The sequence below is a fragment of the Aythya fuligula genome, chromosome 1 (assembly GCF_009819795.1).
Source record: "Aythya fuligula isolate bAytFul2 chromosome 1, bAytFul2.pri, whole genome shotgun sequence".
Taxonomy (NCBI): domain Eukaryota; kingdom Metazoa; phylum Chordata; class Aves; order Anseriformes; family Anatidae; genus Aythya; species Aythya fuligula.
This window is the reverse complement of record NC_045559.1, coordinates 16,859,539-16,885,237: the sequence shown is the minus strand read 5'-3', so window position 1 is coordinate 16,885,237 and position 25,699 is coordinate 16,859,539. Positions and strand designations below refer to the sequence as shown.

General features: G+C 34.9%; 1 protein-coding gene across 1 annotated transcript in view; it reads right to left on the bottom strand.

Annotated features, from left to right (window-relative positions):
- The window catches only part of TBC1D22A (TBC1 domain family member 22A), a 181,688-nt gene that overhangs the window by 16,499 nt on the left and 139,490 nt on the right, over positions 1-25,699 (bottom strand). Inside the window, exon 12 of the mRNA XM_032185604.1 lies at positions 20,316-20,411. Within this exon, the coding sequence (XP_032041495.1) occupies positions 20,316-20,411 (96 nt within the window). The remainder of the gene's footprint in view (positions 1-20,315; positions 20,412-25,699) is intronic.

Sequence of the window (25,699 nt, the reverse complement as noted above, 5' to 3'; positions counted from 1 at the left end):
GAAGTCCTGCCAGTGCATTTAGTTTAGCAGGTCACCTAAATTGCTCAGGAAGAACAGTTTTTCTTTGTTCATGAAAATGCTTTTTATATTGAAATGGAGAAAACACATAGATTCCTTTGTGGTCATTTACTGAAAATAAATAAAAACATTGGTTGATGAGAGAAAAATACCTTACATTAATCGGAAAGTGCTTTTTCTCAAAACTTACAGGCCAATAAAATCACATTTTCATTGCGTGGAAGATTTGATTTAAAACATTGATAGCAACAGAATCTCTGTAAAATACAAGCTATAAAGCAAGGCTTACAAGAAATCTCTCTGGATTATACCCACCTGGTATGAGATTCTGTTTTTCTTTTTAGCAGCAGCAAGACCAAAAAGAGCTCTTGAAAACATACTCAGATCAAAGGGGACCCAAATATTGCCAGGTGATCCTACCAGCCTGCAAAAGGCATTGTCTGTATGGGGTTTGGTCTCAGGATCCTTTGAGCTGTAAAGCTCTGAGCAGAAAACAAATAGATATTTGCTCTAATATAGGCTTCCGAGATACACAAGTTACTGGCAAAACAAAATACACTTGCTTCTAGAGTTCAGTTACATTAAATGCAGTGATTACTGAGCAACTACTGGTGCCTTTTTAACCCAAACAGTGTTTTTCTCTGCCAATTAGGCTTTATAGATATTCAGAGTTTTAGATGTATTTTGTACTGGCAATGTGGTCCCAACAGAGTACATTTAGTAAAGATAACTAAAAATTGTGTGATCTCTGACTATCGAAATATCTAAGAGGTGAGTGAAGACAAAAATATTATACATGTTCTAAAAATGATGGCTGTCACTTCAAATTGTATTCTAAGGACAATTCATTGCCTAATTTTTTCAACAATTTTAAGTATTCCAGATGTTGTCTACATCCATACATGATAGCAATCATATATGCTAGTGGGAACACTATTTATCAGATACAAACCAAAAATTTGGAGCTGGCTACTAAAATCAGAGATGTTAAAGCCAGAAAAGATCATTACTTATCTTGGTCTGACCTCTTGTGTAGATAATAGGAACTAAACCTAAACCTGTTTTCTTTCAGGAAAAAACATTGATTTGACATCCCTAAGAGATACAGAAATTCATGACTTATTTTGTGTGTTAGGATAGTTTTTCTATTAAATTTCTAATGCATTTATCAATTAATCTATTGTTTTTCTTTTCAACAAATTAAAAATTTCAAGCCATTCCATCATCCTGAGCCCTAAGTCTTTGTGTTCAAAGAATCAGAATTGGATGCAATATTAACATATAGAAAACAAGCTTCGTGTTCATTAATTTAAAGATAATATTACTTCCATGTGCCACACCATTCTCGGAGCTCATATTGTGATAGCTGTCAGCAACGGATCTTTTCAGAAGCCATGCAAGAAAGGTACAGTTTCTCACTCCAGAGACATGACCTATTCTATTTATTCTATATTTGAAAAATTTTTCATTTAACTATATCAAAATGCAGCTTGCCTAAAGAGGTTGATTGGGCAAATGATTCAAGTTTGGTTTACCTAACTATTTTGTCCTCCTCTCTTGGTCAGAGAATGTCATCCACAGATTTTTATTGTCAGTTCTTTTATAGATACTTTCAAACGTCAGTGGAAATGCTGAATAGCATTATGCCAATTACTGACTCCCACAGAAGCTCGCAAGGCAAGCCTTTCCTTGAACAGGATTAACTAAAAATATCTTTTGAGTCCTCCAGTTAGTTTCATTTTTACTGTTAAATACTATTTAAAAGTTCAAAAAATATAGACCACAGTAAGAAATCATTATCTTGCACATTTACATCTATCAGTCAAATACATAATATCATCAAGGAATAAAATCCAGTTTCATTGCCTTGTCTTATCTAAAGTAGATTCACTTTTCAGGATTAAAGAGAAATGAAGCTCTAGGATAGGAATGATGGTGGGGAAAAAGTTTCAGATGTACTTATTAACTGATGGAAAGAAAATTGGATAAGTAACTAAATAAGTAATAATAATTTTAAAATACTTGCTGATAGAAAGTACTTAATACTTATAATTAAGAATCTATCTTTACTATCTTCATGAACATAGCCATATTATTTTCTTACCACGTGGTCTTCTGAAACAGAAAAATAAAAACTGTCAGAAAGAATTTGCACGTTACATGCTCGCCGTTAAAATCCATGAAAGGAAATAAAAATAAAGCTATATTTTGCAGATAATATTAATATATTTTTATTTTTGTTAGATGGGGTTATGAGAAAACCAGACTCTACAATATTATCTTCTGACACTTTGGAGCTTCCCTATTTACAGTCTTTGGGAAAATGAAAAGCCTTTGGATAGCATTCTCAGGTGTACAACAATGCTTACCCTTTAAGAGAGCGAACTCAACACTAAGAGTTCTGATAAGCTACAACACATAGATATGTTAACAAAAAGAAATTTAGTATTTGAAATCGTGACAGAAGCAAGAATAAATATATAGGACTATCCAAATAGCTTTTAAAAAAGTATAAAATAATTATAGGTGGAGTGGATTTCTCTTTGAAAAGTAAAGAAAAAAGGTAATAAAATGTCAAATTCTTTCACTACAGTTTCACATCCATGACCTAGGCTATATCACATATTGGTAAGTGATCATGCTCCCACGAGGGAAACGATAACACGCTCGGCAAGGCTGAAATAGGAGGAGACAGCATCCTTGCAGCACCAGTGAAGCATGAATTCAGCCTGCTCATGAAGACTGGAAGCAGTCCAGCCCTAATGCCGCCTCATTTACATTCTGACATTCTGTTGAGATAGCAAAGTTGCAGTACAGATTTGGAAAGCCACAACAGTCCACTGCTGATTCATGCTGTTAAATCACGCTGTTATTACATTATATTGATGCTGCTCTCACACTACTTTATGATGGGAGACTTCATTACGGTCAGAGCCAGAGCAGATGATGAACTACTTGTCAGGAAGAAACAACTCTCGCTTCCCTGCATTAAAACACCTGAAGTTTATACTTTAAATTAATTCTAGTGCTAAAGAAGCGTTACGAGTTTCAGATACAGTAGCACACAACTCTATCTCGATGATCATGCGAACATACGGGCATGTTCTGCCAAATGAAAGCTTTAGCTGTTAATCACATAAGGACAGCATTCAAGTTGAGCCTATAATGGCGCTCTTCACAGAATCACAGAATTTCTAGGTTGGAAGAGACCTCAAGATCATCGAGTCCAACCTCTGACCTAACGCTAGCAGTCCCCACTAAACCATATCCCTAAGCTCTACATCTAAACGTCTTTTGAAGACTTCCAGGGATGATGACTCCACCACTTCCCTGGGCAGCCTGTTCCAATGCCTCACAACCCTTTCAGTAAAGAAGTTCTTCCTAACATCTAACCTAAAACTCCCCTGGCTCAACTTAAGCCCATTCCCCCTCGTCCTGTCACCAGGCACGTGGGAGAACAGACCAACCCCCACCTTGCTACAGCCTCCTTTAAGGTACCTTTAGAGAGCGATAAGGTCGCCCCTGAGCCTCCTTTTCTCCAGGCTGAACAAGCCCAGCTCCCTCAGCCGCTCCTCGTAGGACTTGTTCTCCAGACCCCTCGCCAGCTTCGTTGCCCTTCTCTGGACCCGCTCAAGCACCTCCATGTCCTTCTTGTAGCGAGGGGCCCAAAACTGAACACAGTACTCGAGGTGCGGCCTCACCAGAGCTGAGTACAGGGGGACGATCACCTCCCTAGCCCTGCTAGTCACACTGTTCCTGATACAAGCCAGGATGCCGTTGGCCTTCTTGGCCACCTGAGCACACTGCTGGCTCATATTCAGCCGACTGTCCACCATCACTCCCAGGTCCTTCTCTGCCTGGCAGCTCTCCAACCATTCTTCTCCCAGCCTGTAGCTCTGCTTGGGGTTATTGCGCCCCAGGTGCAGGACCCGGCACTTGGCCTTGTTAAACTTCTTCTTTTTCTTTAGATCCAAAGAGTCTATATTTAGCTGTGTTCTTTATATCTTCAGGAGTTCTGCGGTTTGGGTTTTTCTGGTGTTTCTTACTGTGCCTCTTCAGCAACACTATTCAGCAACTCTAATCAAATGATTTGAAAGAGACTGGTAGGAACCCGGACAGCAGGAGAAGAATCACTCCATTTTATAACGTCACTCTTGGGACTACTGACAAGGGTCTTTCTCATTTACTAAGGGAACCCAAAAAAATCACAAAAGAAGATAAATGAAGATTTTATCTGCAAAGCCAGAACTTTGAAGGCTCTAGATTTTAGTAACTGATCTGATGTCAAATGGGTGGACAGAACATTTCCAAAGAGAACAGTTCTATTAATCAAACCGTGCTGTCTCTGCATCTTCACAGGCAGACAAAACACTTCGGGTAGAGATGATATATCATTCAAAAAAAATTGGAAAAAAAAATGTTACAAGTATAAAGCATTTTACAAGTTACAAGTTACAAGAATAAAGCACCTAATTTTATTCCTAGCAAAGTATCAGAATCCTTGACTTGCGTACAATATTTTTAATTCAGGGCTAAGAAAGAAGACATAAAATCTCACCAGAGCATTATGCACAGACATCACTGTGTGCATATAGCTACACATAGCTACAGCTACTTTTAGCTGCTCTTCTAACTACAGCTGCTCTTTCATTGGGTTTGACAATTACACTGTCCCTTCTGCCCTGTCCCTCCCTGCATCCAGGGTAAAAATTTTCTTATCACACTATAAAAACATACTGTAAGATTTAGTGTAAGCTTCCAGAAATATTTCCAGTAAACAGAAGTGAATACAGCAGTAATGTTGAACACTTTGTCATAGGGCCACTTTTTTTATGTAAAACAGTCTGAGACTTGCATCCTTTAGGTAGGTATATATGTGAAAATCATGTAATTAATGTAAATCCTACATTTGCACTAAATTTTATCATTTCAGTTAATGGATTGTGAAGTTAACTATCCAGCAGGAAATTCTTCTACATTCACAACATGAATTAGTAACCTAATTAAGCTAATTAAGAGGTGGAAGACATGTTGTGTTCAGTGTAAAGTCCTACTTTGGAAGCCCTTATTCTCTTAAGTAGGTTTTTAGAAGAATAAGTGATGTCAGTAATGAGAAGTCACAGAATTCAACTGAGTTCATGGACTAAACACTTGATCTTTTCCCTCCTCTTCTGTGAAAGTAATGATTGAGCAAGTACCACCTCTGAATACAAAGATGCCTTAATATGTGGTCACCTTTCAAAACAAAACTAAAACTTTAAGATTCGCCCACAAAAATATCACAAATTAGAATAAGAAATAAGAGCTCAGATCTCACTTTCCAGTTTCTCCTCATTCCAACCACTGAACATTACCGTGTACTGACCACCTTAACAAGCTTTCTATCAAAATCTTTACATTTGAATTTCTTTCAATTTTGATTACACCTTCAAAGAAAGTTAGTTGTTTCATCATAGAGGATAATTTTGAATACTGAATTTCTTTCGCTGAATATCTGGCTATTAGAGACTGTAAAATAAACTGGGAATTTTTCCAGGCTGCTTAAATTCGTGATATTCATTAACACATTTTTAGATCAATTCACTTTTCCTTAAGTTAAATATATATTTATTCTGTGTCTAATTTGCTCCCCTTTAAGTCTTTAGAACTGGGTGTTACAGCATAAATATAAAAACACCTTCTAATTTCATGCTGCTAGCGTTAGTCATTTTTTCTTGGCCAACCTTCTCAATTCAGTTGATATTCACCACATCACTTTTAGCTGAATTAGTTTCAATAAAACTTGTTGACACGCTGATAGTCTGGCATTACTCTTCTAAACAAAATGTCTACACAATCATGTAGACACTTTTGTCCTAAGGCTGTTTGCTACAACAAGTACTTTTACTGAAGGCAAAGTATGATAATTCTGCAATTAACACAAACTCGGTGCTTACTCTGACAAAGAAATATTTATGATGAAATCATTCAAGACACAACACAATTGTACTCTAGCAAAAACGAAGTCTTGGCTGATAAAAACATTCATTTTTAATTTGCAAGAATGAAAAAAACTTCCTGTTCCAAAAAGTGTACTGTTCTGTAAGTGGATAGAAGTTCAAACATCGTGGAAAATTATGTGAAACAGCACAGATTCTGTGCTGTTTCAATGCACTAATTATAGTTGGAAGATACATAGATGAAAATATTAAAAGCTACTTTTATTTTTTTTAACCAAACGGATAGCATCTACAGCATTTTCTGATTTGGATGACTTTCTTCTTCCTACTTTATTTATTTATTTATTAAGCATGAAATGAGATTTCATACCTTTTGTAGTTTTGCCAATCCTAACATTTCTGGTTGTAATTTAATTTTCTGTTTGTAGAAAGTCTTATCTGGTTTGGTACCCACTTAAGATCCACTAAGAACAGCACATCCAGAATGCAGTAACCAGCAGTTTTTAAAAACAAGGATGATACCAAAAATATGGATGTAATAACCTCAACTCAGCTTTTTTGCTGCCAGTATCCTATTATGCACAATTAACAATGACATGCTGTAGTCTCAACTTCAGAATGGAAAGACATCCTTGACGTTCTTTACCTTGACATTGTGGTAAAACGCTGTGCAAATTATGCTTGATTTACTCTGCATATTTGCAAAACATTTTTGGATTTAAACCTATTTGCTGAACTTATTTTTACGGATTCTTAATATACCCAAGTGAATATGCTTTGAGAAGAAGTATGATTGTATTTCTGCAACAACCGTGTGTGGCTGGATCCCTGAGGTCCTGCTTGAAATATTCAGAAAACTATGCATTTTTCTCTCAGTGTACAATTTAATTCCTAGGCAGCGGCATTTACTAAAAATGGTGAGTTGGATTTGTCAAATAATTCAGCTGAAGTCAAAACTGAATTATTATTCTGTTTCACTTAAAACCATCCAAAGACCCAGAGGACTATCAAGGAACTACTTATGGATGAGTGAACAAAAACAAGTCCTTGTTAGACAAATGATATTCTTCATATCCATTGTATTTTATGTATATACTTTTCAAATATTTTTTCCCAGAATAAGTGAAATAGGATTCTATTTAGATTCTATTATTAATGTGATTTTAGATGCAATCAGAACTACTTAACCATTCCAGCATCTCAATTAAATGCAACTATGAAACTCTGCTGAGAACAATTTAAAGAGTTTAGCAAAAGTTATTCAAAAAAACCTACTGATACAATGACTACATTTGTTAGAGGCTGTCAAGTGTCCTCTCTTCCTGAAAGGCCTTTTTCCTCCTTGTGGGCGATACTCTTATAAAGGGTTGGAAATAAAAAATATTTTCCCACCAACTTGACTTGATTAAGCTATTGATTTATGAGTTCTAGTACAGTATTACATTTTCCTAATTTTGGATTAATGGTGCTGTTTGCACACCAGAAGCATAAATAATGTGTTTTTCTGAACACTACAGATTTGCTAAAGCATTTCTCTATGTTCTGTAGAGAAACACAACGAAACTGTGAATCCTCTATATCTTGGAAATAACATCATTAGATTTGTATTTAAACCTACCCACACTCTGTGCAATATGCTGATAACATGGAGAAACTTAAAATGTATATATGGCAACCATCAGTCGTAGCAGTAAGTATACAGTTCTGTTTTTTAAGAAAAAAAATAATAAAACGTAACCCACTTTCAAACAGCACTCTAAAATTATTTTATGAGCTGAAATAGTTAAATGACAATAAGTTACTTCCAATGCTTATTACACTTGTAAAATAATACAGAACCTTATAATACTTTTTGTAATCACTTGTGTCTTATATTGAGAAGCATAATTCAGCAAAGATTAATATAAAATATAAGGAACAACACAAAACATACAGTGTTTCTCACTATTAAATACTGATCAACTAACTGGAGAAATCACTTTATTTGCTTTTCGTAAGTCCAGTGAGCATTACTTGTATGATTTCTGCTTTGTAGTTTACTCCAACAACAATACAACAGCACCCCAGCACCCTACAAAATCCTGCAGCAGTTAACCATTAAAACCTTTCTAGAAAGAATTTCAGAATATACAGCCTTGGAAAGAGGGAAAGAAAAAAAAATAGAAAAAAAAAAGTCCAAGTACTGCTCTTCACTTCAGGCAACTGTTGTTACGAATCATTAAATAGCTTATGCCTGAACACTTTAGGAACTCATCAGAATATATGGACCCAAAAACCACAGTCTCTGAAATACTGTTCCTAAAGAAACCTCCTTTAAAGCAACAGTGATTAGACTCCATTCAGTCCAGGTCAGTCTCATTTACTCCATAAATTGCATTTTTCTTGCTGGGCCTATTTATTGTCTCATTTCATTCTGCAAGGACTACCTTGGACAAGAACCATCAAGTAAGGGACATAAAATCACATTAAACATTTTTCTGCAATTAAAATAACAGCATTAATGAAAATAAATAGAGAAAAAAAAAACACTTAATCTGGTACAAATTTCATTAAGCAATTTCCATTAAAAAATTGAGAATGAATTCCTGGGGCAAATAGGAAAACCTGACCAATAGCACTGCAAGGTTAATGGGATCAATCTAATCACATAAAACTACAAAAGTTTCAGGGAAAATAATTAAATAAAGATTTTGGTATGCTGCTGAACTTTGCAGATATGTAACACTAGGTAGTCAACTTTACAACTTTAAAGTGTTAGGATGCTACCATTTTTACAGCACCCAATTTGAGAAAGAATTTTATTGGCATGATTCCAAATTCAGTCTCCATAGTCTTCACTTTTTTTTTTTTTTTTTTTTTTAAATCTACCCTTCCTTAAGAAACTCTGATCCTATACAGACTAGTCAGGGACAAAGCAGTATGATGGCAAACTGGCAGTATTTTTTTTTTTAATTTTATTTATTTTTATTTATTTTTTATCTTTGCTCATTAGTCACTACAGAAAATGAATAGTAATATGAATAGTAATAGTTCAAAATAAATAATAAAAATGTATTACATCTGCAATTGTTAAGAGTATACAGAATGCATAGTATGATTTTATGGAATAAATGTAAATAAAATAAAAATGCACTCAAAATAAAATCTCTAGAGTTTATTCAGATAATACTAACTACTAAATAGAAGCTAACAATAACATGTCCAGGAATAGAGATTAGGCATCTTATTTTTTGTGCATTTGAAATAATTTTCCTCTTAGTACCATATGGATCTGTCTTCCACCAAAAACATGTATTAGAAGTTATAATACTAAAATCCATAAATCCAAAAACAAACAACAACAACAAAAAAATAGAGCTAGAGCTGGAAAAGAATTCTATTTTTACTGGGCTTGAGCACAACATGTATTATACACTTATGATTTCAAGGAGACTAACATAATAAAGATTTTCCCAAGCTTTCCCGTCCTTTCTTCAGAGGAACCTCCAGTGTTCACCCCACAAATGTTCCCAACACAATGCTCCAAGGTTTTCACTTTGTTGCACACAACGGGCTTGGGACTCCGCCATAGCTGAGTGCCTTCTGCCCCTGAAGAGTGAATGCATGCTGAAAGCATTTCGTTCCCTTCAAAATCTTTTCATTCCCTTCAAAACCTTCAGAATTTAAAGGCATCATCCTTCAAGCAATACAAATTGCATAAACACTGTGCTCCACAGCTTTTCTCCACACAACAGCAAGTTTTACAAGTGGAATTACTACCTCCTTCTCTCTATTCAGCAGTCCTCACTGGATTTGCTCCCGAGTGCTTAAGGGCTTCCCTCCCTCCTCCTTCACTGACCTCCTGACAGCAGGAATTAAAACTCTGGCTTCTGGTAGTGCCATAATCTTTTATAATTAATAGAGCGAAATAAATATTTGCAGAGCGTAGGGTGTGATCACAAGTGGCTGTTCACCCATGTCCTTCCACTGACTGGAAATGTAATTTAAACTTACTTTATTTCTAATTTAGACCTGGCTCATAGGACTGGCTTTATTTCATTAAACCTTAAGCCTAACTACATAATGTAACCAATTTCCAATCTAACAGATCCCTCTAACATAATAGTATCTACATGTAATACATGTACTGAACTATGAACCTGGCTAACATTTTTCTTTTCTGTTACTTAGAAGATTAATATTTGAAAAACAAGGAAGACAAATATTAGCTAATGTAGCATAGAATTAAATTAGCAAATACAAGCGGCTGCTAATTTTGTCACATACTTGCTTTGCTCTTTTTTGAGGAACGCTGCAAAACCTCAGAGGTACAGCTCAGTCCTACTAATACATGGCATTACAACCTCAGCTGTCAATTACACTAAAGCTGTTATCAAAGATTTTGTTCTGCACGAAGGAAGGGGTAGAAGTTAATGAATTGTTCTGTGTTGCACATGAAATCCAGGCATGAAAGTGCACTTTCAGTGCTCAAACTTTTTAATTTGATCATTCATCTGCAGTACCAGCATAATCCCTGACTATCTCAAAAGCAAACTATTCAAGTAGTAACTTACTTTGAACTAACTGAAGAAAAACACTTTCCAAATGCAATTTTTCAAGTGGCGCGCACACTTACATGGAGAAAAAAAAAACAGACCAAGTATTCAGGATTATAAATGACTATACCTTCTTAGATTTTTCTTCATAGCATAAAATATATAGAAGCATTATACACTCACACATGTACAAATGATTTACTTTCCTGTACATTCAGCAAATTTTCACAACTTATTGCATTCCATGTTAATCATTCTGGGAAAACTGGTATTTCTGTATCATCTCAGAGGCATTAGCATGTTATACACCATTTTAAACAACCTATTAGTAATAAAAAAAATGGTCTAATATAGCTAATTAAGAAAAATAATGGTGTCAAAATATGTCTAAATTGCTCTGATGAGTGACATAAGATTTCTTAAGATCCTCGCTTTTCACACGTACTCCCAAGCTATTTGCAAGAAGAGGTAGCTGGATGTCACTGGAAAACAGTTCTCTATATTCTTCTTACCTCTTACACATTTACTCTAGAAGCAGCCCCTGCAGCTTTTACAGCAGTGCACCTTGTTCCCTTTTAGATGTTCTCAAGTAATGTGCCAGGGAAGAAGACACTTGTTACTTGTTCCTGCACCTTGATTTTCAGATTTGTCAAACTCCTGAGTAATAACTGACTTGTTAAAAGCTATATGCCTTGAAAATATGCTTAAAACAGTTTAGGGTAAAAATGAGAACAAAGTTACTAAATTAAAGCACTCAAAGACTACTTATAAAAGATGACAAAAATTAAGAAAAGTGTATGTATTCTACTTCTGTCAATATAAAAACCTGAAGCCCCTAATCCTGCTTCTCATCAGGGTTCCACCTTTCTATTTCTCATGCTGCATTCCCAAGAAGCCCTACTGATGCAGTATGTCAGTTTTGCAGAACTAATCTCCTTCTACAGTGATTCTGAAAACTTTCTGTTTCAGCAATCCTACTTCATTATAAACGGAAAAAAAAATTAAACACTCTAGAGTGGAAGATGGGTCTGTTAAAAACTAGACAGATCTCCTAAGGCAAGCCATGGCAGCAGTAGGCAGTTAAATCTGCTTCCCAAGGACTTTCTCTATTTTTGCTCAATTGCTTTGGAGAGATCAAGGCTGAGTTTCCACTGACCCCTGTGATTTATCTGTTATTATTAAACTAGTTCATAGCACAGAATAACTTCCCGGTTTCAGCAGCAAAAATATATATTTAAGCTACCAGCAGTTCAATATAATTGCACTATAACTTGTAATTTTACTATTTACAACCTCTGAAAAAAAGAAATTAAACAGTAACCATGACTTCTGGGAAGGCTACTAGATGGAGAAAAGGCAACAGAAACAGATGTGCAGATTTCATATTCAGATACAGAATATAAAACAATTGGAGATTACTGGAGATAAGTTACGTATCAGTTCTAAAAAGTCAGATGACTAACACATTATTACCATGAACTCTTGGCTCGAGAGTTCAAAGTGTTCAACTCAAGCAGAAGAAAGAACAAGAGATGAATTCAAGTGTAAAAATACACATTGCTATCTGAATGAAATATAAATCAGAAGTGATTTTTTTTTTTTTTGCAGATTTGTATTGTCAGTTTTGCATATACAGTCCAGCTTTTCAGGACAAACTACACATATAATAGGAAAAATATGCCTACAGCCTCATCAAAAGAAGAAAGGTCACAGAAAGCCACACTGAAGCCTCAGAGATAAGAAAGGGTAGTGATAGGAATTTTATTTCCCTTTTTCATGCTTCTTAAACCATTTTTAGTGTACTATATAAACTGGTCAAATTTCCAGCTACTTCCTAGACAAAGGACAAGTCCTCCTCCTGGTACAATACAAGCACCGCTAGTTTCCTGAAGGTAAAAGAAGGATTATATAGTCTATCCCTTATATTTAAAATCAATATTAAATTTTGCAATCATAATTTATATGAGACTGAAGTTGTATTTCTAAGGCTGTAAGATAAAATGTCTCCTCCATTTGCTTTAAAATATGCTAGTGTGGAGATTAAGTCAAGATATTGATGACAATCAAAAGATACACAAGCTTTTAAGTAAGTTGACTTCTTAACAGAGCCACTAAAATGGGGCTGTGATGGCTGAAGTCGGGACCAAAAGGCGCCTGGTGTTTGGTCCCCTTACAAAACTGCATTTAGATACAATTTTTACCACACTCCTAGCTGATTAAGCTCTTTGCATACACAGTAATAAATAATGTCAGTAATTAATTATTGCAAGTTGGCTGCTCTGAATGTAAATGATGTAACACTGCTAACTCCCAGCCATCTCCCACTAATACTCAACTCCAGGTTGCTAGCTACAGCATTCCACAACTAAAACTGCAGTGCTTCCAGCTTCTTAAGTCAGCTTCTTAAGTCTAACCTTAAATCAGGCTCCTTAAGATTAGAAGTATTTCCATGCTCACAGTCTTTACCTCTTCCCAGCTTTTGAGACATTCACAGAAAAGGCCCAGTTAGAAGAGGGGGAGCTAAGGAGCACAGGATCCAGGACTACAAAACCATCTTATCTTGTAGCTTACAAAGAAGAGGGGTAAACTCTCCTCTGTTACAAAAACAACTCTGTTCAGTATGCAGGGCTGCTCTAAAAGCATTAACACAAAGACAGATCCCATCAGATCTTAGTTTACCATAACGATTTCTGCTCAGCATTTCACTCCATCTAAGTTTGACTCAAACCCAGTGGGGCGCCGAACCACTGGCACCGAACCATTAAGGCATTTGTCCTAATGTTTGTCTTTGTGATACTGCAAAACCTGGGAGGAAGTATTCAGGGTGTGCAGTCTCTGGTTCTTGGAGGTTTTCAGGACCCAACTGCATAAAGCCTGGACTAAACTCACAGCTGATGCTGCTTTGAGCTGCAAGTTGAGTGCAACTTAACACCTGCTGAGATCCTTTCCATACTGAAGCATCTCATGGTTTTATGAACTTTTCTGAACAAAAAGAGCTCTTACAGAATAACTATAAAATTATACACATTAATTACGGTGAAAAATGATTAAAATGGTTTCCTTCTGTCAAGTCGCTGTAAGGTAAAAGTTGTATCAAGGCTGTAAAGACAAAGCTGTAAAGCTTCTGAAAGAAAAGTCTGTCTTCAAAGTAGGAGACAGGTAGAAGGGTAAGGAGCTGCCGGATAGAGGGAATCAAACATGGAATAGCACATACTTGTTTATGAACGAACAGTAGCCAGAAAAGGTTCAGCTAAAATATCCCTAAGATAAAGGTGAGCTTATCAAGCTAGAAGAGTTATTACCAACAAGCTCAAACAAAAGGTGGGATCTGTGGGCTTCGTTACTCTACTGTGTGCTATATACCTCTATATTTGCTATTATCCAAGTGTATTCCAGCCACTGATAACTGTTCTTGTTGTGATTACATGAAAAACAAAAATCAGAATACTCACTATGGAGACATTAACTTTTCAGCAGCACAGACTATTTGCAATTAACAACTTTTGTTACCAACCATATTTCATTTATCTCTGATCTTTTCTTCAATATCCATTACGTATTGGTCAATTTTTATGATACTCAGAAGAAACTTTTTTTTTTTTTTTTTTAATTGAGAAACATTCTACTGCAGTAGCAAATTTCTACCATTGTACACACAAGAAGCTAGCTTTACAGTACTTTTATTAGCTATGGCTCATATCATGTGAAGTGGGAAGACCTGTATTTCTATAAAGGATAATTCAGAGAAAGTAACTGTTAAAAAACGTGTATCATAATATAGAACAAGATCAAAAAAGACCAGAGAAAACCATAATACAGTAGTTGAGCAGGAATAGATGGTGTAAAATCATGGTTCTGATATCTTACATGTTTCTATAGAATAATAATAATAATATAATAACCAGGAAATATATTCATATTAAACTTTCTAAAATAAAACCCGTTACTCATGCAGGCAGCAATATAAAATTGCACAAATTATCCCTCATAAAGGACCATGAAATAAAACTACTTGGTCATTTGACATTAGAGAACACATGAAGAAAAAAAAAACATCCTAACACTAGGCAGATATTATTCAAAGACTGCAATTTGCCTTCCAGGCATCTTGTTATTCAGTCTCTTCTGTAACTAACTTCTAATCTCATTTTAAGGTGCACAGTTACATTCTGTAACTTGTGCAGCTGTAACAAATACACACCTCTGACAAGTGTGCAGAATCAGATTTGTGTTTCTTTCTAATTTTCTTTTTCAAGGGATTTTAGCTCACATGTAAGAATCTCCTGTATTAGAAATGTTAGTTCGCATAAAAAGTGCAATAAAAAATATACCCTGAATAAATTTAGCAGTTCAAATGCTGAGAGATGAAAGCTACAGACTCCTTTGTGATTTTATATAAAATCTGCAATATGGTAAAGAAAAAAACTGGCAGGCATGTCGAAGAACAAAATAAGGAGACAACAGACTCATCACCTGTATGTTCTCAGAAAACGTTTGTAGGAAAGGAACATATTCTCAATAGCTCAAAATTTTTAAACAGTCTTGATTATTTCAGCTTTATTTTGAATATTAATACAAAATAAAATACAGGTGTCAATTCCTCTGCAAGAAATACATTTTGTTTTGTTTTGTTTGTTTGTTTTTGTAGTTGTTTGTTTTTTTTCTTTAATTTTAAAATTAAGACTGAAGTAATACAAGCTAGTAACTTTCAGCTGTCAAGGGTCTGCTCATTCTGAAAACAGCATTCACAGAATCACAGCATGGTTTGGGTTGGAAGGGACCTGAAAGATGACCCAGTTCCAACCCCCCTACCATGGGCAGGGACACCTCCCACCAGACCAGGTTGCCCAAAGCCCCATCCAGCCTGGCCTTGAAATGGGGCATCCACAGCTTCTCTGGGCAACCTGGTTCAGTGCCTCAACACCCTTTGAAATCGAATTTCTTCCTAAAGTGTTATTTGTCTATTCCAGGGAATAACACAATGCTTTGGGAATTTGGGAATCTGCTAGGCAGAAAACTGACTACAGGCATGACCAACTGCCTTTACACTCCAAAAATGCTGACAACTGTAAGACAAAAAACAGTAAAAGAGCAAGCTCATGTGCTAAACATGACTTCAAATATTAGTATTCTTACCACAAACGGGAAGACATTAACTTGGGCTTCTCTGTGTGAGAAGGGGAAAAACACTCAACAGTGAGCTGAGATTGAAAAAGAGTGGTAGGCAGAAGTGAACATCCTCACCCTGTGCTGATTCTAATTAAAAGCCCATTGAACAGAGAATGAAAGATTAAACAAACTGAAGAGGCTGAGAGGACTTCCTGCATCAGTAAGCTGAAGACAGCCTGTATGTCTTTCATTCAAACGCAGGCACCGTGAAATACTTCACTAATCTCTGACATGGGCACCCATTTAAAAACATACGCAAAAACTGAGATTAAATTGCAGAATAAATCTGATCACAACTTTGGAAAGCATAAACTTTTTCATAAGTAATAATAATAATTAACTGGTTTTCCTTAAAATCTTATTGATCATATGAGGTAGGAAGATCATCTTTCATCATTTCAACTAACATTAGCTTGTAATACTTCACTACAAGGCAACATTTGAAAAACATCAAGCATTTTTCAGCATTTTACTGAAACAGACAATTGTGCACACATTCATTTTGCTCACAAGGTCAATGAGACTGCTCACTACCATTTACTCAGATTCAAGAGTCGTTATTTTAAAGATTATATAAATCAGAAGGAAGAACGGTCACTACCCCAAAGATTTCATTACTCAAGAACGTATCAAGAGACAGGAAATTCATAGAAAAAAAGCAACAAAAAAACTAGTGAATGTGACTGTAAGTGCTATTAACAGCCTTATAGCCTACCTGGCAAATCTGTTCTGGGCATCACAGAAAAACAGAACTTACGTAAGGATTTTGATAAAAGTAACAAGATCTGCATTAAGTGCTCCATTTAGGTAATGTGGTTAACATGGGAGACAGCACAAATACCTTCATGAGAACTCAGGAGCACGTGATGAGGCAGCTGTCATCACTGGCTGATAAAGTGGCAGTCGGCATCTCAGTACAGACCATGAGATGACATGAAAGGTGTTAGTATTAGTCCATTAACGGCCTCGAAATAGAAAGCCCCTAGTTTTCCTTGGTGCCATAAAGGAAAGGAAGTTAAAGAAGGTGAACAGCAAGGAAAAATGATGGACTGAAAAATGATCTTTACAGCTTCTTTGCAGTCTGCATGAATATAAATGAAGCCAAAATGCATTTGTCAAAGCCAAAGAAAAGGACATTGTAGTAATAAAGATGTGGGTTAATGACAGCATAGGTGAAAATGCCTGCTAGATAGAAAAGCCCATATCTTAGCATCACGAAGAAAAAAAAATCTGCAAGACAGATTGCTTCCAACAACATGCTGAACACATTTTTATAGATCAGCAGTGTCAACAAAACGACAGCTTACTTAAACTGATAATTTGAACTAAATCTCTAATATCCAACAGTTAGGTCAGTATCAGTCCAACATTACTATTAGCTTATATTAAGTTTCATAACTGATCCTGGTCCCAAGCGTTCTGCTTTCTTACAAATCCTTCAAATATCCTGTATGCAACATTAATAGAAAATATGGATGTTGAACTTAATGTTTTAATTCTATATATGCTCAAAATCATGCTTGAATAATTTATCACTTAACAATATTAACCATTCACATTTCTCCCATGAATTAGGGAGAATTTTGGAATTACATTTGTAGTTAGGAAAATGAATAACAGGAAGTCATACTCTAAAATATGCTGAGCAATAGAAAGGCTCACTCTTGTAGGCTGTGTTGTAAATTGTTCTACATTTACAGAAAAAGTATCACATTTTCCTCACCTGTCTGTTTCTAAAAGATATGTTAACCCACAAATCTCACATTTCAAATTAGTTCTACTTTGATATTTTATACTTAACCAGCTAGACAGAAGTGAGAACAGTAACTTGCTCTCATAATAACTTTAATAGATTAAAATGAACACAACTTCTATCATGACTTACTTGATTATGGTCTTGCATTATTCTGTTCTTTCAAACACAAAAAATATGAGACTACCATCTACACACATTTATATGCTTCTGTTACAAATTTATACATACATTATTTATATACACTTATTTATATATAAACCCAATATACATATATATATGCATAATCATTTGAATATTTGGAGTCCTGAACCTCAACATTTATTTCTTCCTCTATCTACTTCCTTCAAAAAAAACTTACTTCCTTTGTTATAATAATGATTTGTTGCACAGATGTAAACTAAGTACCAAGTAGAAGTTTTCAGGTTGTATCACTTCATGTTATTAGTCCAGTCAGCCTAACTCCTTTCATTGCTAAATTTCATTCTCTACTACATAACAATAACAAGCAAACAAACAAACAAACAAACAAATAGGATATTCAAATGTTGTCTGTAATAAAGAACTATTATCATGCACAGCTGAACATTTATTATATAAGCATTAATTAATTGGTTTCTATGAGGAAGAATCAACATCGCATGCTGATTGCTTAGTTTGCAGCAAGACAGACTTAAAAGAATGGAAATGAGTATCTTAAGAGCAATTATTATTTTCTGTGCTCATTCTGCCTGTAACGTTACTGATAATGTATTTCATCAAATAATAAGAAATAGTACTGCATAATCAAGTCATTTAAAATGGGTCTTTGATCAAAGACCTGCTCATTGTCTCATCCGGCATATTGACATATCCGGTTTTCTGGGGAAATTATTCTGACTTAAAATTCCTGTGCATTTTTTTATGTCTAGGGAAAGAGGTCAAATATGTATGTAAAAGCAAAGCGTGAGTTTTCACAGCTAGCACTAAAGAACCAGGCCCTCTGCCTGACAATTAGTAGAGCCTTGCCTCAATTACGTCATATGCAGAAAAACAAATACAACACACGCTATGTACAAGAGAAATGACTGGATGCACATGCTGATGATTCACAATTTACAGACCACAAAATTTCAGCGCAAAACGTGCTATAATTAGGACTTCTCAGTGATGTGATTTCAATGCAATGACAATAGTCCAACAGCATATACCAAACTTTCCAATTTGCCAGCATAGTTTAAACCCCCTACTATTACTTGAGCTAGATGTTTGTAGAATAGGCAGTGGTTTACAATACAGCTATTGCTAACGAAGTGGAAGAACAGTGGATTTATTCTTGCCTGGGGGGAGAGAAGTATCATTTGGAGAACTGATAGCAATTTAGTTTAAACATTTTAAAAGTTGATGCTACACAATAAAGAAGATGAAGCTTTTTAGTGATAATATAGAACAGTGATAAAACTACCACTGGCCTATAGATCCTCAAAATTGCTAATTGCTTTTCTATGTGGTAAGCAACCTAAGGCAGTCTGATAAATGTGTTCCACTGTCTTCCTAATTTATGAACTTCATAATCAAGTTTACATAGCCTATAAAGAAATTAAACCATGAAGACATACCTGTAATTATTACATAAATAAAAATAAAATAAATAAAAAACTCTGAACATACATAAGGAGAAAAATCTTCACAGTACTTTACCCTGGGATCATTATGCACTTTAAACTTAGTTGTAACTTATTTGGTAGGGAGGAGAAAAATGTTATGAACTTTGATGCAGAAAATCAATGGAGAACAAATTAATAAGAAGTATTAGCAGTGAACAATTATAGTTGAGCGGTATGGCTACCAACACTGAAGTTAGTTTTGACAAAATACCATAAATTGAGAAAATCTGACAGCACTAGCAGGTAGTATAAATTAAAGTAGTTATGTTGTGCCCTTAGGGTTTTATTTATTGCAAAGATAGGCAATGACAGTTAAAATGGTCTGAATAAATCGTTTTACAAAGAAAGATAAAATAGATTGAAATGATACACAGATTCACACAATGGTTCATTTGTACAGGGCAAGAGAGTTCAGTCAGCTGTAGAGAAAATAAGCTGGTAACAGACCATTTCCCTGGGGCAGGAAATGGTGCAGGCTTTGCAGCATGGTTTGTTTACAGCCAGCCTGTAAACAGGCCTTTAATGCCTTTTAGGCATTGCATGTGCATCAGAGAGTAAAACTTAATATAAAAAAATTCTATGAAAGGGAACTGTCACCAGTTCACAAAACTAACTGAACTTCTATGTGGATACACAAATTATTTGCCTATTTACACTATTCAAATCTGATTCCAAACAACTACCAGACATGCTCTCAGCTGGACAAATGTAAGGCTTTGAAATATAAGACCTGAAATAAATATAACTACAGCCCTTTTATTTATGCCTGAAAAACAGGCTCCTTATCTTAAAAGGCTGCTTGCCTAGATTTTTTTGAAAAAAGGAACATAAACTTGTTAGAGTAATTCTGGAATGTTATAGAGATGAGAGCTCTTAAATACATAACTACAGTAATGTATTTAAGGTTTTAAAAAAATCTAGTTAGCTTTTCAGAAATTTTCTTTTTGAAATACCCACGCTTTACTTATCACAGCATCTCCAGAAATCATTTCTTCTACGTCTCAGTTTAAATAGCATTTTTATTTTTATTTTTTCTAGAATGAACAAGGAGTAAGCATCTACTGTTTACAGCCCACCACTTCAGGTTTAAGTTTTGGAAGAACTCTAACAGTCAGACACCATCAGTCTTGTTGCAACTGCTACTGCTTTGTTGTAAATTCATCCCCATGTAACGTTAGGAACCTGAATTTCATAAATTCTGACCTGTGCTTAAAAAATATCCCCAGATTTTTGTATTACAGAACTCTTCACTTACCTGAAAGTCTTTCTCTTCCAGGATCTCTTTCCTCCACCTGACAAGGAAGGCAGCACAGACATACAAGTGGAAGTGAGAAAAACCCTCTGGTTCAGACTGCAAAAAATAAAAACATTAAAAAAACGTTATCTCAATACACAAATGATGCTTTTGATTAAAATACAACCTTAGTGTATTTTTATGATGTTCACGACTATCAAAACTAGTGTTACAAAATTGTCAGCTAAATCTCTTTTCATAACACAAACACGTTTGTATTTCATCTGTGACAAACCTAGGTGTATCTGTATGTAGGTATTTTCTGTAACTGGAATTAAGGAGAGGTATGAATCTACTTCTAATACTTACATCCATTCTTTACAGATGTGTTTATCCCATTTCTGATGTTATCCAGTAGCTTAGATCTGTCCTGAAATACCGTACTATCCATTTTGTGGCATGAATATATGCTTCATCTCCATTATTAGGAGCATGATACCTCCATTTGAAATTAAGTTTTCCTATTATAAATTCTACTGTAGTGAACTACTAGAGCATTTTAAAACTATGGTCTATAGTTTTTTAAAACTAAAGCTTGGCCTGTATTTGACTGAATTAAATGTTTTCACTAAAGAAAAAAAAATAATCCTTGTAACACAAAATTTTAACAACTCTTATTTCTATTCTGATCTGCAGCTTTCTGTTCTAGTTCAAGTCAGCAGATACAGTCACTTTATAGCCAGCCCTTTCTTCTCCCTGAAATTAAGATCTCTTAAATATAACAGAGAGAAAGAGTACCAGAGAAAGAGTTCAGGTAAATTTATGGTGCTACTTTAAAAAAAATCACTGAGCAAGTTTTCTTGTACTACCACATTTAACTTACACTTTATATTCATTTCCACTAAGAACTGAAAAAAAGACTTATTTATTTATGTTTAATTATCAATGTGATGATTGGGAACTAATGCTATGTAAAGTCTCATTAAAATAGCATTTAAAAATAGTTATTATGAAATTAAGCTCAGATTCTGACAAATATAGGGCTATTTAAACAGTGATATCTAAATATTTTAAAGATTTATTCTTAGATCTTATAAAATTATAGCATTTTTTATATATTCTCTACTGGTCATTTCAGAATTGCAATTTACTTTTTAGAAAAATACAGTGTTCTGCTCAAGTAAAGTAAGTGAACTGAAACAACTTATGCAAAACAGAACACGGTAATATAAAATTTATTTCCATTTAACCTAGAAGCACACAATACTTAAAATATTCCACATAATATTTGTAACAGTACAATGAAGTAATCTTAACGCAAAGAAAAATATTCTTCTCCTTTTCCTTCTCCACCCGACAGGCAGAAGTGCAGTTACTTTAGTGTCCTACAGAGGGTAGTGCACTAAACATCATGTTAGCAGCTACAGAAACTAAATCGTCCTGTCCAAATTGGTAAGAGTTAAGAAAAGGAATAACGCCAATTATTTTCAGGGCAGTTTTAAGTTTAAAAGTGCAGTTTGAACTCAAAATATTTCATTTTGGAACCCGAAAAGGAAGAACATTCCTGTGATACCTTTCCTATTCTAGGAAAAAGATATGCTTGAATAACACAATAAATTCGCACAATGTAAAATCCCAGGACACACAAAGCATATGGTAATTTTGACTAGAACTCTCCAGGGTTTATCTTAATCTGCAAATTCAAAGTACAGTCCAATTTACCATATTAAAACTAGAGTTTTAGAGAATCATGTACTCACTACCATCCTTCTGAAAAGCCTACATACATCTTTTAATTTAGAGTTGTCATTTCCCTTGGGATGGAAAGTTAACATATGTAAAAGAATAAATTGTATCTCAAAAAGACATACTTGAAAGAAAAGTGGTGCTACCACTTATAGTATCGGATATTATTATGGCAATATTTAAATATTTAAACACAACTCTAAAAATGCAGAAAACCAATTCAAAGAAAACAACCCTCCTCCTATTTTATTCTGTAAATAAATTTAAAGACCATGCTGTGTTGTTTTTTTTAAAATCGGTCTTTGACAATAACCTTTTATAACCTAAATAACGATCCATTATAAAGTTTCTCCTTGAAAGAACAGCTACCTGAAGAGCATGGCACCAGCCTAATCATTTGTCATCAAACATGAAAGGAGGGAAGAAGGAAAATCACAGTGATGGTATGGAGGCAAATAAAGGTAGACTGAGACTGCTGGACAGATACAGAAAAATACAGAATACTGCTGAGGAAGAAAGAGGAAGACCATTTTTGCAGATGAAGAGGAGAGGGAATAGACTGTAGGCAGGAAAAATTCATTTAAAGTATTCATTATCCTGATATTTTATGTATTGCATTATTTGTTAACCTAGCAGAAGGAAATAAAGGTTTGTATTTCCTCAATCACATCACATGAGCAAAAAAATGAGGGAACTGGAAGGAAGCTGCTTTGGTATTATTTGGCACACTTCATCTGCTTTCTGCTCCCCACTCTTCCAACAGTGTATGGGTTCTTGAAACACGTAGGGAAGAAGGGAGTATTACAGAAATCTACCTGGAGATTAAAATGATACTTTCAAAGTAAGTTTACAGTAGCTGTTGACAAAATTGTTAATCTTGCTTTCCTGCTATACAGACTCACAAAAAATAAATTGCATAGGTAGCCAAATTAGATCATCATAGTATACTTTTTCTGACAGCCTCGGATTCTGATTCTGAGACCAAAAATTCAGCCTACTGTAACATAACAAAGAGAATTCTTCCAGAGAAAGTCAAGATAAGTGGCTTTGAAAAATTAACAGCAAACAACCCAAAAACTGCAGTAATGAAAATTGAAAGTATTTCTGAGGCACTGCAGAAAACATACCTGGAATTATATAAAAACTTGTACTTTTTCTTGAAATTTTTCTCTTCAACCTTTTTTTCCCCCAATACAATTTTCTTCAGCACTTTTAAATGAAACCAAATAGGTTCAAATATGCAATTCATTAGAGAAAAAATGCATATCTCCCTATAGATTTAAAAACTCATCATGTTTCAGAGATAAGTCTCAGCAACGAAGTATCCAATGGATAGTTTTAGACAGTTTTGGAAATTGAGTAAAACAGCTAATGCATAATTGCCTTTTCTAACACCTGCTACCTATTATACTTTTCCATTTGTAGCTTTTGAAGTTGCAAACAGTTTGATCTCTAAATGTACATAAATGCAGACTACATGCTAGAAGCTATTTAAAATCAAATGTAAACAATGACCTTGATTTAAATATTTTAGCAAAAGATCTCAAGACAGATGTACAGCCCTCCAGAAGACTTATTTTGAATGTATCACAGACAACTCAGGGCACATTATCTAAGCACCATCTGTCATTATCGATAAAGATCAGTTAGATTGTTAACATCACGAATATCTCATTGCCCTGCAAACGCTGGATCTCCTCTACAGCTGAAATGAGAGGCATTCTCCATACTGCACTCCCTAAATTTCCTTATTTAGACAATCAGTGAAAGAATGCAAATTTTTTTGGATGACTAGATTGATTACTGTCTGGCCAATAGTCTATCTTGTCTTCCATACCCTGGACACTTCAATGTTTAGGAAGAATGTGTACATTTGTTAAGAATAAATATAATACATAATTATTTTTTGTAAGTACCTGGAATGATTAAAGCTAGGAAACCGTGCCTGACCAAAGTATTAAAATGCCACATTTAACTCTCACACAATGGTTCAGAGTTAAGAACTTGCAAGCATTTTATGATTACAGATGACTACAGAAACTTTGCACAACACATAGGATTTACTATGAGTTACAAAGAGCAGACAGCGTAGATGTCAAGAGGCTAAAATCATTTTTTCCCAAAATATCCAATATTTTCTTTAGATTTAAGGTAGAAAAAGAGAAAAGCCAGTGCTGGATCATCATGGAAAGTGGTATGTGTTGGCTGCTCCTCCAAGATACACCTCTTCCATCATTGCCAGAGAGCTGCAGTTTCCTAGGCACAGACTCAATGTACTGTCAAAACTGAGACTCCAGTCCGAGAAGCAACACAGCACCAGCACACCACAGAGAGGTCCACCTAGGTGACTATCTTGCCACCAGGAATGACCAACAGCTGATGGCTAGGAAACAGTGTAAGAGCACAAGCACATAGCAAATCCTTCCCAGAATACTCTTCCATCTGTTAATGATTTCATGCTCAGAGATGTCCTTACACAAGTGGTAGAATATTTGCGTTTAATAGCTGTTAATGGATTTGTCATCACTTATCTGTCCAGCACTTTTTGTAACTGAACATAATCATACAACTGCATAACGATGTCTTGTTCTTCTTTCCCAATAATTTAAAGCTTGCTCGCTCTTTCTTTCTTTCTTTCTTTCTTTCTTTCTTTCTTTTTCTTTCTTTCTTTCTTTCTTTCTTAATTTCTTCCTTTCTTAATTTCTTTCTTTTTTCACTACTGTTGAGCAGTTTATATTTGTTCACATGGAATTTGTCGTGCTATGTATTGCCTGGCTGTTTTTAAAAACATGAAGTCCTACAACTCCTTGTTACCAACTCTTATTACTCTGAATATCTCAGTGTTGTCAGCAAACTGTCATCTCACTCCTGTATCCCCTTTTCACCCACTTCAATAGAGAAAGCTAAAGTCTCATCAAAAACTGTAAAATATTACATATGATTTTCCTTAATTTTGAGACTGCCCACTTACTCCTACCATGTTTTCTAGATTTCAGCTATTACCCAGACAAGGAAATTCCCTTTAATTCCACAGTATAAAACTACCTATTAAAAAGATTTATTTTTATTGAGTTAGCACATTTTCGATTGTCTTCTAATACTGCTTTTATCCCACCCTACTCCCGAAGGGATGAATCTAAGAGAAACAAGTGGCCCACAGCCCTTGTCTGAAATTAATCTGATCCAACAATAAACACAGAAACAAAGTTGGAGATATATCTTTTAAAAACAAAACACAACTCTACTTACAGGTAGGAACTAAAAGCAGCTGTTTATAATTCAAGCACACATCAGTTAATAGGAAAATTTATGGGTCTGTTTTATCTTTCCATTAACATCAAATCCGATCTAAACAAAATTCACAGCACTTTAAAATCTGTAATGGAAACTAACATTTTCAGGTCAAGACAGCAAGCCAGCAAAAATACAATGCAAAAGTTATTACCTCAACCCTTACTCCTCCCGGTAAGACCCTTGCAGAACAACTGTTTTGGTGTGTTTTTTTTTTTTTTTTTGGAATTCTTGCAAGAACTGTGTTCACATTTCCTATTTCTGCTAGGAATGTTCAAAAAAAAAATCTCACACTTATATTAGATTTGGCAGATGTATGTTGAATGCTAGACCAGTTTTCATAAAAATTTAGTAGCTGGCCTCTCTGA